This window comes from Pygoscelis adeliae, unplaced genomic scaffold, assembly GCF_000699105.1.
Source record: "Pygoscelis adeliae isolate BGI_AS28 unplaced genomic scaffold, ASM69910v1 Scaffold374, whole genome shotgun sequence".
In the NCBI taxonomy this organism is placed as follows: Eukaryota; Metazoa; Chordata; class Aves; order Sphenisciformes; family Spheniscidae; genus Pygoscelis; species Pygoscelis adeliae.
The window spans coordinates 620431-634268 of record NW_008824653.1 but is presented as its reverse complement, the minus strand read 5'-3'; the positions used below and the strand labels follow the sequence as shown (position 1 = coordinate 634268).

General features: G+C 34.9%; 1 protein-coding gene across 1 annotated transcript in view; it reads right to left on the bottom strand.

The window, feature by feature from the left end:
* Positions 1–13838, bottom strand: part of PAPOLA (poly(A) polymerase alpha) — a 48016-nt gene that overhangs the window by 6157 nt on the left and 28021 nt on the right. Inside the window, exons 13-19 of the mRNA XM_009322542.1 lie at positions 10773–10826; positions 9944–10063; positions 8131–8240; positions 5191–5312; positions 3368–3510; positions 1935–2035; positions 407–627 (exon numbers count right to left, since the gene is read on the bottom strand). Coding sequence (XP_009320817.1) covers positions 407–627; positions 1935–2035; positions 3368–3510; positions 5191–5312; positions 8131–8240; positions 9944–10063; positions 10773–10826 — 871 coding nt within the window. The remainder of the gene's footprint in view (positions 1–406; positions 628–1934; positions 2036–3367; positions 3511–5190; positions 5313–8130; positions 8241–9943; positions 10064–10772; positions 10827–13838) is intronic.

Sequence of the window (13838 nt, the reverse complement as noted above, 5' to 3'; positions counted from 1 at the left end):
CTGAAATGCAAACAAAGCCAGAAACTATTAAAAATCATAGAAACATATTTAAAAAAACCAAGAAAATAAAGTCGTGAAGTGTTTTTGAAGACAGAGTTAGTTGTAAGACTTAATAAGTTATACTCTAACAAAAAAATTGCTTTTAAGACAAGAATTTAAAATCTAAGCATTTGTGCTAACACAGTACATGTGTCACGTGATGAATATCAGCATAATAAAAAAACCCAAAACCCACTAACACCTAAGCAAGCTGAATACATAAAGCAGCAATTCAATCAGAATACTAAATATACACCCCATTTAACAAATACTTGAAACTTGGAATATGAGAATCAGCACTCTGCAGCTGAAATGAATATTCAGAGTTTTGGACATTGCTATGGTATGGTCTCAAAATCTCAAATACCTCTTCAATTTTAATTTTCTTGGGAGACTCTTCTTTATGGGGAGAAGATGTCCTTTTCACTGCTGTGACAGGGCTAGGCATTTTTGTTGCAACATTTCCTGAAGTTCTTGGTGATGGATTTAATAGATACGCTGAGGAAACAATTCTAGAGATGGTAGGCTTTGGTGGTGGAGAAATGGCTGGTTGTGTGGCAGTTTGAGGAATGCTTTCATTTGAAGTACCTATGGATAAATAATTTACAAATCTTCAACAAGATGAGTTGACACAACCATTTCAGTGCAATCACTGGTATTTTTGGTCTCTATTCAAAACCACTGGTATCAAGCAGGCATCAAAGAAGTGGTACAGTTAGTGGTATAGCATCACATTTGGAACGGCAGGTGTGCATACACAGCACAGTTAAGTTTCGAGCCCATTCTGAGAGAGAATTCCTGTACCAGATACAGGGTAGGCATGTCAGTGACACCCTGCTTGGTCTAATTAACCCTGCTTAACAGCAGGGTGTACTAGCTCCGACAGAGCTCTGTGCTAATATAGCTATATTATTCTTGGTACCCAAAGAAGTTTTACTGTTTCTGGACTCGGCCATATATATGCATTGCCAAAGACTGCCTTAAATCAAATTAAAGAGCAATCTGATACTCCCTTTGTCACTCAAACATGAAGCTTATCGTTTCTCAGGCTTGGAGTACGCAATAGCAGATATGAAATCATCATAAAGCATCAGATAAAGATCTGACATTCCATAAAAATGCTCCGTATGACAAAGCTCTACCTCATCAATTGCCGACCTCAAACCAGTAAGTGCACATAGGGAGATGCTCCAGGATGAGAAAAATTACATTGAGGAAATTTTTCATTAATAACTGTCAGGTGACTGCTTTTGATTAACCAAAATACAAGAATGAACAACTTCTGATGCCTTTGTTCTTTCACTAAAAGTCAATTCTTTTTTTAATTTTTTTTTTAAAGTATTAAGTGAAGCGTACTTTTTCTTGTAGAAAATATGGTGGATAAAGTCAGCACACACAATGGGACATATTTGAAAAGACGTCAGTAAGGAACATGTGTTCCGCTTACATCTGAGTCTTTTTCACTCCTAGAATCAATTTCATGAAAGCACAAGGAGCAGGAACATGGGAGCATGGATTACAGACAGTACAGAACTACCTCTTGGGTTTAACTACAAAATGGATTAAAAATAAACACAAAAATTGCTCTTCCAGCTTTAGATAGTTTTTCCTCATTTGACCAACTGAACTACAGACCTGCATCAGGTCATCGGCAATCTACTGCTATTGTGAATAGCAAATATAAATCCCTAAGAATAAAAGAATAAACCACAAGGCACAAAATATTCCGCCATGATTTCCTGAGTGCTAAAGAAGTTAGCTAAATCCGTATATCAAGGAGAACATGTTACAGCCTGTGTTAGGTAAAGGCCTCAAACTGGAAGAAAAACGGCTTTATAAACGTTTAAAAAAAAAAAACAAACAATAAAAACAATATACTATGCTATTTTCCTTACCCCCTGAGCTTTCACTGGAATTTATTTGTGGCACAGTGACTTCAGAAGCCTGTATGTTGGTCACAGATGCTGCTGTTACAGCTGGCGCAGGACTGCTTCTGCTAAAAACAGAAAAATGACGAAATGCCAAACATTAGTAAAGCTATGGTGCTTTATGATCCACCTTTCATCACACAATATGCATGGCCAGTAACCATAGCTGACAGGATTTTACCTACATTACAGAGCAGAACTTATAATACTATGTCACAGTAGGAAGACAGAAATGAGCACTGGCAATCTACTATCAAACTTGAGCAATGGAAGCTATTTCAAATATTTAATCTGAATCACTTCAGAGACAGTTTTTTAGACCAGTAAGAAGTTGCATTTAAAAAAAGGCAAATATTAAGGCAATGTGTGCCCAAATTAGGTGCAGGGGAAAAACGTAGCAACTATTTTCCTGAAGGATGGAACAAAACCAGTGTAGAAGAACTAGAACAGAAAGTTTGTTTTCAATCTACACGCACCATTATGACTATGAGTTCAGTCTGGACTTCCCAAGCAAAGGCCTGGGATTTCACACGACAAAAAATTGTTTTTTCATTTTCAAGAAATAGGGAAGCAGTATGTGTCTAAAAATCAACACAGGGCAATTTCCACTTCAAGTGTGACATCCTAGATATCAGACTTGTTTTAATAGCATGGTCAGTGGCATCAACTATTGAAAAATCATTTACCAAAGACTAACTAAAAGAGCACTTGTCAAAAGGAATAATTTTAGTGAACTTAAGTATTTTATCCTACACAACATCCTATAATATACATCTAATACTGCACAATTGTAGGAGATTGATGTTAACTTCTGTGTATCAAACAGGCAAACATGAGACTCTTGAAAGAAGAGAAGGTAGAATCCCATTTACTTGGACAAATTTAAGTTTAGATAGGAAAAGACTTAATACAGAAAGTTAGGATTAAGATAAACATTAATATGTACACTTTGAAAATACAATAGAAAATTACGTTCCTAAGCTTAATTTGCATAGATATAAGTAACAGCAGTAGCACTACTGATTTCCCAGACAAAAAGCCTAAACTTCTCTGCTGTCTCACATTTTGATCCAAAACTCACATGACTCTTGCTCACACTCACACCTCAATTTCCTGCTCACTACCTCTCACAGCCTCCTACTGCAGTGCCCACCTTGTTCTTCTAAGCACCTTTACCCAACTTTATAATTCCTCATCTGAAGTCCAATGCCATGCTCCCTTATCCCCCAAATTTAGCCCTACTCTAGTGCTCAAACTGGAAATAAGAATGTCTACAAGCTCCAATTTGGAACATTTACACCTTGATAACTGTAGTATCTCATGCATGCAGTATTTGCTACGCTTTTAACACAAGTAATTCAGGAACAGAGAGCAGCAACAAGACTGAAAGTCTTCATTACCCCTGAGAACTTCCAGAACTGTTCAATGGACTCGTCTTCATAGCACTAGTAGGCGAAGGCACAGATGTGCTGTTATCACTGTCCATAGACAAGTCTAGGCTGCTGTCATTCAGAGCTGTCAACCTGATCCCTTCTGTCGAATGCTGCAATCCACAGGACAAAAGAAAACTATGTTAGTCTTATTAAGGGCTTAAAAAAAATCAACGAAGATTCAAATGATGTAATATTTCAGTTATGCAAAATGTGAGCTGTTACATTTGTGAAGAAAAAAGAAAAGAGAGGTGATTTAACAGTGATGAGCTTCCACCATGAACTAAGCATGTACGTGTGCCTTAAATGCAGTCAAATTTCAGTACATTTTTACTTAAGCTCCTACTGAAAGCAGGATCGTTGAAAAATGCAAAACATAAATGGAGAATTTTCAAATCCTTTTACATGTAAATAATCCACTCTCCTGGCACTACAAGCATTTACATTTTCACATTCACAGTTCAGGTACAGATTTGTCTGAACCAGTGAAGTTCAAAAATGTAAGATAACCTGTTACTATATTTAGTGATTGTATTTTCAGCTTTATTTCAAGTTTCTTTGTTTTTGTGGGCCTATAGATACTGCTTTCATTAACTTCAAAGTAATACTGATGTACACCGAACCCACAATTAATACAAAGAATTTAGAGACTGATTTGAACTTAGACAGTCAGTGGAGAAGAAAAACCCTCCTCTGACATAGTACTACTTAAAGAGATGCACTGCTTAATACTTACATTGTCCTCTGAAACGTATTACAAACAGATTTACACTTCGTTTTAATACAAGATTTCCTATTCTTTAAAAAAGCAGTTAATATAAAACAGCTATAGTAATAAAGTATGCTATTCAGGTATACCTGAAAACAGAGTATGTAACAGTGGTTCATCTATTCACAAAAAAAAGCTAACCTATATTGCTCTCAGATTAAGCTAACACAAAGAAGCAGGAATTTTTAAATACAGACTAAATTGTTAAATTCAATGTTCCACCCCGTTCTTCCTGCCTCCACCAAAAGTAAATCACATTCAACACAACAGCTTAATTAAAAATTCTGCTACCATTCTCCTTTATGGCCACACAGGTAAACTATACATTGAGGGAGAAAATAACCCTGGCTAGGCAATGGGCAACTTTCTGATGTCAAAACTGTCATTTAAAATCTTTTACTCTTTAATTAAAAGAGCATACAATACCAAAAGCTGCCAAGTTGCAGGTCGAAGAATACTTTCCTTCAAATTACCCTCAAAATATTCAACCTCAGTTACAGCAACAGACTACCGTCTTAGATACAAAAAGGCAGCAACAAGTTCAACATTCTACTCTGCTTCTATCTGATGACTTGCAATTTTACATCTAGGAGACCTTTAGGAAAATTTAAGTAATAACAACTTAAGAGCAAAAAGCTGGAGATAGCAAGAATTGCTTGACTGATTGTTCTATTGGTATTGTTACAGATGCTTCCTTTAGGTGACCTGCATGTTGAAATAGCAAGAGGGCTTTAAAACCTTATTATTACACTGTTTTAAATCTGTTTAGTTTAGGAAGGCCAACAAAATATAGTATTTCAGCTAGACCTGAAGATACTATCCACGTTGTTGATGTTCTGGGAAATCTAGTATTACATTTAGTGCATCTAGTAATATTTCTACAGTCAAGTAAGATCACATAGCTTATACAGGTAAAACTAAGCTTTCAAAATGTGATTTTAGTTCTTTGATTAGTAAATCTAAAAAGCTGAGGAATCATTTCTCAATGGCATTTTTATTGCTCTCAAGTGTTAGTCAAGTTTACCTTTTTCTTTTTCTGAAGCACGTGATTAGGTAGCAGTTGGTGAAGTTGCTTACGTTTCACATGCCTTGCAGCAATCTTCATATCCATCTCAAACATCTTGCTGTTTATTGCTTGCCTATAAACTACACAATTAGAATAACGTTAAGACATATAGAAGCATTTTGCAAAGTCCACTTACTTGGACAGGCAGAAACAATTGGCACTTCAGAAGATTTATTACTCTCAAGAACAAACATAGGAGGAAGAAAGTGAACTGCCTACTACGCCAGCACTAATAGTACAAATGCTAAAATGTTACTTTGGAAACAGGTGAGCTGTTTTCCAAGAAAAATATCTTGCAAGCATGCAGTTCTTTAAACTATATTGTTAACAAGTTTTAACAGTAACAGCTCCAAAGTGAATTCTTCATTTCATCTCAAAGGGACTAAAGATAGAAATAAAATTTCCTCGTAAGAATTACAGTATTTACATAAAACTATTTTCTTGCTCAATTTTATGTTCAACATAAAACTAGTTGATTCAGCTTTTATTTATGCAGCTCCTATAACAAATGGGTTCTAATTCGGGAGTTTAATGCTTGTGTCCAGCTAATATATTACAAATCATTCTGGCAACTCAGATACCACTATGTTTTTATACAAAAGTGCTTTATGTTTGTTTTTTTCTGCTGTGTCTTGGGTTTTTTTGGTTGGTTTCCTTTGTTGTTTTTTTTTTAAATTACGTATAGTATAATAAGCTATTTCTCTTCACCTCAGAACATTTACTTCTGATGAGTCAACATGGTTAGTGCTAGTAAAGGAACTACAGTGCAACCCAACATCTTGGGTTAAAGTAAAGCCAAGTAAAAATCAAAAATTTGTTGTTCTTTCACACTGACTTTCTATACAATGTTAAACAAAGCTGCAGCAGACGTATGAATAAAAAAAAAAATGTTCTGTAGATCTTAAATACAAAAACTTAAGAGGCTTCTCCCTTATTGACTGTCTATTCTACAAACGTTAAGGAATCTCATTGAATAGGCTGTGAACGTGTAATTAAAAAGCTGTTAAGAGACAGATACACAAAGAGCTCAATGAATACTGCATATTAAAGAGCCTACTACACTAATTCTTGGTATTGAAGAAGCTCATAAAGCCTCTGTGTAAAGACTATACAAGTTACAGTTAAGGTAGGGGCGAGCTCAGGAAAGCCAGACACAGTTAAAGCGTTCCATATTCCTGACATGAGGTCTTACCAAAGCTTCAATACAAGTAAAATCTAGCCCATTCTTCATGGCTCTCCTCCTCCCCCTGCTCCCACTGAAAAGCAAACTATTCCCTAATTTCATTCTTGAAAATGCTTCGGTAGTTTTGATAAAATCTTAGGATCTATTCCAAAAGACAGGGCAAACAGAAGTTTTCAAGGTGGATTAACAACAATGAAGACAGACGCACCTTAACTTGAGATGACAAAAGAAACGCCCAACACACAAACAGAAATTGTTTGCTAGTTGGTTACCTTTGGAAGCATATTTTACAAATTGAACAGAGAACCATGCATCACAGTCTACAATGATTTTGATGAAATGCTACTTCATTTGAAATTGCATATATTTAGACAAATTTCAGATTTGAATGTATTGCAAGTAAATCAGATTCAAAATCATAAGTGCAAGTTTTAGTATTTTCATACCAAAAATCTGACAAGTACACTATTGAAATATTTGTTTATAAACAATAAAAGACCTGAGAAACTGTAAGTCATAGATTCCTTCACTCCTTCAAAGCAGCAGCCAAGCTATTATGCCTTTTCTAAATTCTCAAAAATTAGGATGACGTGTCTATAGCTTCACCGTCACCACTTACAATCAAAAGGAATATTTGACCTCTCAAGAAAATAAAAATCCCTTTGACTGAAAAAAAAAAAACTTATATATATATATATATATATATATACACACACACACACACAGCCCCCCACTGCAGCTATATATGACAATAAAGAACTTTCAAACCTTGGTATGATTTACTTAAAAATATATATATGTATATTTATATTATATTCACTCATACACCCACACTGGGGGAGGGGGGGAGAGGGTGCGTGTACAATTTCCTTGCTTCCTTGCTGAGTCTTAGAAATCCAGAGACCAGGGTTGCATTAGGTAGCACTCGAACCTATTCCTTTAACTCTGTAAACATGTAATACTTGAGCCTTAACTGTCGCTTCTTTAAAAAAAAAAGATATTGCAAATTTATTAGATAAGCCTGTCAAAGGTAGTGTTCCTTTCTTAGTCTTACATTCTGGACAGTCACACTCTCCAGCTGTTACCAATTCTTTGCTTACAAATTTCTTATGCGTGTTGTAAATTATTTTCATGAATCAAAAAGTAAACAAATCTGAAATAGTCAAAAAGGTTTCTTGCACTGAGCATTGGGCATGAAAATATATAAAATATTTATATATAAAATATATAAAAGTTACTGAACCAACTAGCTAGTATGAAATGCCATGGAATAAAAGGCATTTTGTTCTAGAGTCTACTAGATACTCAGCTTTAATCCACCGATAAGTTCAGTTTCACCAAGTAATAAAAATATATAAACTATACACATATTGTCAGAATGAGGTTAGGCTAGGTAGTTTGCATATGATAACGAATTTGTCTGTTTAATAAAGATCACAATATAATGTACCATATTTAGTGAGATATGAAAGATTTGTGTGCATCATTTTAATCAGTTTTAATGAAAACAAACTGAAAACGATTAGTCAGAAGTGTCTAGAAGCATTAAAACTCATTAAAACTCTATTTAATTAAATAACACCCTAACTCCTTAGCTGAATCCTTCTACCCTATGTCTAGATACGATCCTACTACTGAAACAGACTACATTATGAACAAAGACAAGAACTTCAACAAGTTTATTAATACCAGAACATCTAGAGAGCAAAACTCACCTGTGTCTGTAAAAGACTGAATGTCGTAGGTAAGATCAACACTTAAATTTTCAGAATTTTCGGTTTTCTTAAACACCAACCCAATCACCCACATTGTACGGTATTCTTCCCTGGAAAATTTTATATAAAACAGTCATATAGTACTGACAGAAGAACTGAATAATCTAATAAGTTATCTGCTGCAATAGACAACAGTTGTACATTTTAGCTTCACTAGCAATGGGGAGCTAGCCATAGAAAGGCAAAAAACAAAGCTGACTTAATGACATTCCCTTTTCATTCACAATACAAAAACCGTCATGAAACACTGACACATCTATTTCCAGCAAACTTAATGAGCTAAGATCATCAGTAGATTACTTCATTCAACTGTGCTTCTGTATAGATTCATTTTCAGGAGTTACAACTAGCCGTCGCAACTGTAAAGGAAATAGATTTGAAAGGAGATGATACATTTTCAGCACCTGACCCTGAAAGTAGTTAGAATCTATTCCCTGACTAAACTACTTCCATTTTGCCACCTAAACTTGTCTTCAACTCTGAAATGTCTTAGCTGTAACTGACCACAAAGTGCAGTTTTCAGGTAAGGAGAGCCTCCCTTTGACAGCTCACCTTCCCACAATATACATGGAAGACGAACTATTACACTCTATTACAGAATGTAACACTTCTACAGCAGCTCAAGACATTTAATGTTTTAATTCAAATGTCTTTTCCCTGTAAGACTATTTCAGAAGAACACTGTTTTCCAATCAATCAAGGAACAAATTTAGGCAGGCAGGTGAAAGAACATACGTTGTTTACATTGGGAAAATGACCTTACCTAAAAGTGTTGCCCGCATCAAGTCCTCTGAAATAACAGCTAATCGGAGCCTGTGATCATGCAGGCAGTTGTAGCTGTATTTACCCACTAAAATGGTGCTGAAGAGGTAGTGCCTGCTTCTGTCCAATTTCACTTGGAACATGCACGTAATTTATGCATATAACTTAAAAAAAAGGTAGCACCATACTGTCACTTGAAGCAGTTGATGTCTGGAAAAGGCTGTGTGGAAGGTAAACAAGGCGTTCCACATATTCCCAGTGAAGACAAAAATTTTTTCCCCATTCTCACACTTCACACAAAAATATGATTCCTTACAAGTTAGTTACACCACTATCTAGAAATAAAATAAAGTCTTAAAAAGAGGTTTTAGCCCACACACCTGCGACCATTGTTTTGAGTGGGGGAGGAGGGGGTGGCAGAGGGGGGAAGGAATTGAAAAACATATAATCCTAAACAATTTGAAGTGCTTGATATTCTCTCCACTGTTTCCACATCCTGAGGAATTCTAACATCAGCCATTACCAACTCGAAATGATATGTTTCTCTACTGCTAAATTTAATAACATCAAGTGTACTTAGTTACTCAAGATTTCGGTTCTACCGTGCCTGATGTTCTACGCGATTCTCAGTGCTGCCTCATAATCAAAACTGTCTTACCAACTGATGCTAGATGCTCAAGCAACAGCAGCTAAGTAGCAGTAGCTAACAGGGATTACTGGCAAGAAATTATGCAAATAATACAGTTATGAGCAAAAATATATTCCTTTCCTTGAAGTTATTTTCTTTCTTAAAGATGTGCTTATACAGAATAGAGAATATCTAATTTTACAAATAGTACTTGAAAAGAGCTTAAAACTGTTTGCCTTTAGATGCTGTCATTAAAAATTAATCCATTTAAGATTCTATAAAAATGCTACTTTATTTATTAATGAATTGGTATTTTAGCTAAGTTACTTCCTCACCATTACATGAAAAAACAGTTTTGCTTACTTGTCAGGATTCTCCTTGGGTGCTGGGAATGACTGCGGATTCACATGAGCCAGTGTAATGAATTCATTCTTCTCCAGGTTTCCAACTAGAATACGGATTTTTGATTCCACCAAGCCCACCCTGCATAAATGTCATTTATTAGCAACTTCTCATTAATATGAAATAATAGAAGTATCTATCTACAAACAAACTAGTGCACTATACATGAAAGACTAGTTCAGATCAATAAACCAAGCGAATGCATTACAAAAACTAATGCAAGGGAAACTTAAGAATGCCCTGAAGCTCTCATTATGGCCTGATTTTACGAATGGATTAAATAGCAAGACATTACACATCAAGTAAAAGGCAGTCAGCAAGAAACTCATACGTATTTCTCCAATATTATTTTGGCTTCAGATGATGAATTTTAAAGTTGAAGAAATTCCCAATACCTGACAAACTTAAAACTTCTGTAATAAAAGAGAGCAGAAACAAGGGAAAGAAGCATTTTTGTTTTGAGAAACAGTATTTCAAGAGATTGAAAACTCATCTCCTCACACTGCTTATTAAAAAAAGTGCACAAGGTTTAAGAAAACAAGATTTGTGAAGTGAACCTGAGTGCTGTAAAGAAGCAAAATTCAAGCAACAGCCTTCACTCCCTGGTTCTTGATTTTTACTGGTTTTCAGAAGTGTACCATCTTCATCCATTTAATTTTGAAACACTGAAGCTCCACTTTGTTTCATTAAAAAGATACTAGATACACTAGATATTCCCTTGCGTCCAAGGCTGACAGGTTTTTGTTTGGTGTTTTTTGTTTTTCTTTTAAATAGCAAGCATTATACTCACCATTCTAGTCGCTGTTTTTCTGTCGGTGCGCTTGCTAGAAGTACAATATAATGCCTTTGGAGATAAAGACAATATGCTATTCTATTTATACTTCTAAAACTAGACAGTCAAACCTTAATATTAAAACTTTGCAGTAAGTTCTACATTGCAAACTACAGATTAAGTATATACCCTATAATAAAATTAAGCATTGTTAAGTAGACAAAGGGGCTATGTCCCCCAAGCGTGTGACTAATGGACTTCTCGAAACATTTCAGATTTTAGGGACATTTGCAATTACACTTTAATACCAGTAACTGTAATAAAAGGCTAGGAACGTAGCACTAGTTGAAAAACAGTACAGATCTTTCCATACCTAATGAGATCAGGGATTCAACTGACTACTAGAGATTCCTTGCAAGTAAAAACAATTGTTCACAACCATCTATACGTCAGTTGTCTTAGTCACAACATTATTTCTGAATAGTCAGAAGAGTGGTTAGCACATACGCATTCGTTCAAAGTCAAAAATAACACTATCAAATGTCATTTAAAAATTTTATATCTGCATTTTAGAATTGTCTGAAGACACTTATCTGAAACTTCACAAGGAATGTTTCCTCTGATGATAATTCTTAAGCTCTCAATTATATTCCAGGATAATCAGTGTATACCCACTGTAAGTAAATTTCAAAGAAACAGTATACAAAGCAAGAATGGTATTTTAAACAAAGAAGCCCAAGGACAGCGGAATGGGAGATGATTACTTTTAACTTGAGTTCATAATGAGGGAGGTGGGAGAACTTTACATGTCTACAGTCAGGTTTAGCTGGGAAGTCTATTTTAACATCCTAAGTCATCCAACTTGGCATTACTCTATACTGATACGGTATATTTAGGTATCTTCAGAGCAGGATTTAAAGAACAGTAGTAACATAAGGGATTAGACCCTAGGTACATATACCTCATAGAAAGGAACACAAGGTCAATGATGGTGAAAAAACATGGTGCAAGAAGAGTCCTCTGATGCTATAGGCCTTGAAATCTTAACAGTAAATCAAAATCAACAGATCAAATCAGTAACTACATGTTTCTGTACTTATCTTTAGGTGGCATGAGAAAAAAAACTTGTTAAATGCTACAGTCCTTTGAATTCAGTCCGAGAATGTCAATGAAATAAGAAGACTGGAAAAGAAACATTTGGAGAAACTTCTTCCCACTTCTGAACACGGCATTTTATCTACTTATTTTTTGCATTTTGGCAGCATTAACTGCTTCATACAAAAATGTTAAGGAGTTTTTCCTGTTACCTTATTGAAATATTCATTTTAGTTACTTGTAGGATACCATGACTCAATTATTTATATGCCTTAAAAAAAAACCACCCACAGAGAATAAGGGTCCTTTACTCAAATTCTGTATGAGAAGTTACTAATTTCTAATATCAATTTCTTCTAAGGAGCACTAAATATGCAACTATCATCCATAAGATTCCTACATCATACATACCACACACACTTGCAGAATGTCTCATTTAGTAGTAAAGACAACTTAAGCTTTTTGTTGTTTTTAACCATGTATGAACTGAAAGAGACAAGTCTCAAATCTGCAAGTATTTGAAGAAACTAAGTTTTCCAGTTACTTATTAAAAGCAGCTCTTTGAAACAAACTTCTGACGAACAATTTAAAAAAAAAATTTTAATTTGGCTATGTCTAAAAGCCTCAACTAGCTGATGAGCACCTAGGAAAAAAACCTAAGCCTTATTTATGAAAATAAATATAGTGATTAGCTATTTTCGCTCAGGTACTGCTAGCAGAAAAAGAAAGAAAAGATGCAATTTCTCCCCCCACAACCCCCAACTATTAAACAGATCTGAGAGGGAATTAATTACTGGAAATCTTCTATTACCATTTTCAGTAAAACTTAAATAGCACAAGCTGTTAAAAATACATACTTAGTTTGAGAGTCCAAGGTCTCCCTGCTAAATTTTACAAAGACAAGATTTGTTAACAGTTCTTCATTCGTAATTTTATCACAAAGAATATGTCTAATTCAGAAGTACCCATTACTTCATGTTAAAGAAAAAAAAATTTCTGAAGTTAAGCTTCTACCTCTCAATGGTGATTTTTAGATGCATTATTTTGAAGTTTGGTCTTTTGGGGGGTTTTGTTTCGTTTTTTAGAAACTGGTGCTGCTTCTCTCCCACTGTCTCCCTATTAGCATTATGTTTTCATACAAATAACCTAATGTAGATATTATGGAATTGTCTTACACCATTAACACCTGTATCTACAAAAACCAAAGTATTTTTAAGAGTCATACTACTTTCTGAAAAAACTGAGAACACCTGCACATGTTCATTTCAATTTTCTTTATTAAGCTGTCCAGGATTGACACTTTAAAATATTGTCCTGGTTTCAGGGTTAAACCACAACAATTATGCAGTGTTTTATCTAAAGTCCTATCAAGGCAAATGTTCAAAGTACCTTCTTAAAAGGTAATGTTTATATTCTACTTATTTAGCAGGATATCTGTCTTTATAACAGAGAACAATATGCTAGAGCTCATTAAATGAGCGTTATTTCTCTCATGACCATACTTCCCTCTTGGTTTTAAGCTCTAATAATTTCATTCTCATGTAACACTTCATACTCATTATATCCATTTGAAATTATGCTTGTCATTTCCCTGTAAAACACCATATCCAGCAAGTATATGTTCTTTGTTGTTGTTTCGCCCACATCTGAAAAATTTAAACCTACGTGAAAGGCTGGTAACACATGTTGTAACTCCCTAACTCCAAGTAATTGCCGATATTGGGAAAATAAGAAAATTTTCCCAACTTCTAATCTGCTCCTGCCATGCAGGTATGCAGTAGCCTCCAGATTTCCTTAGTCACACATCATTGAAGGTTGTTTACTTTAAACAGGGCTAACAAGTTAAAAGTGTTTACGATCAACATACATGTTTAGCAACTAATTGCCATTGAGAGTGATACAGATTTCTTCTCTGAAAGCATAGCTTTAGTAAGGAAATGTTTTTAAAAGTATGTCTCAGAGCAAGGATCAGATCTTCTCTTATCTGGC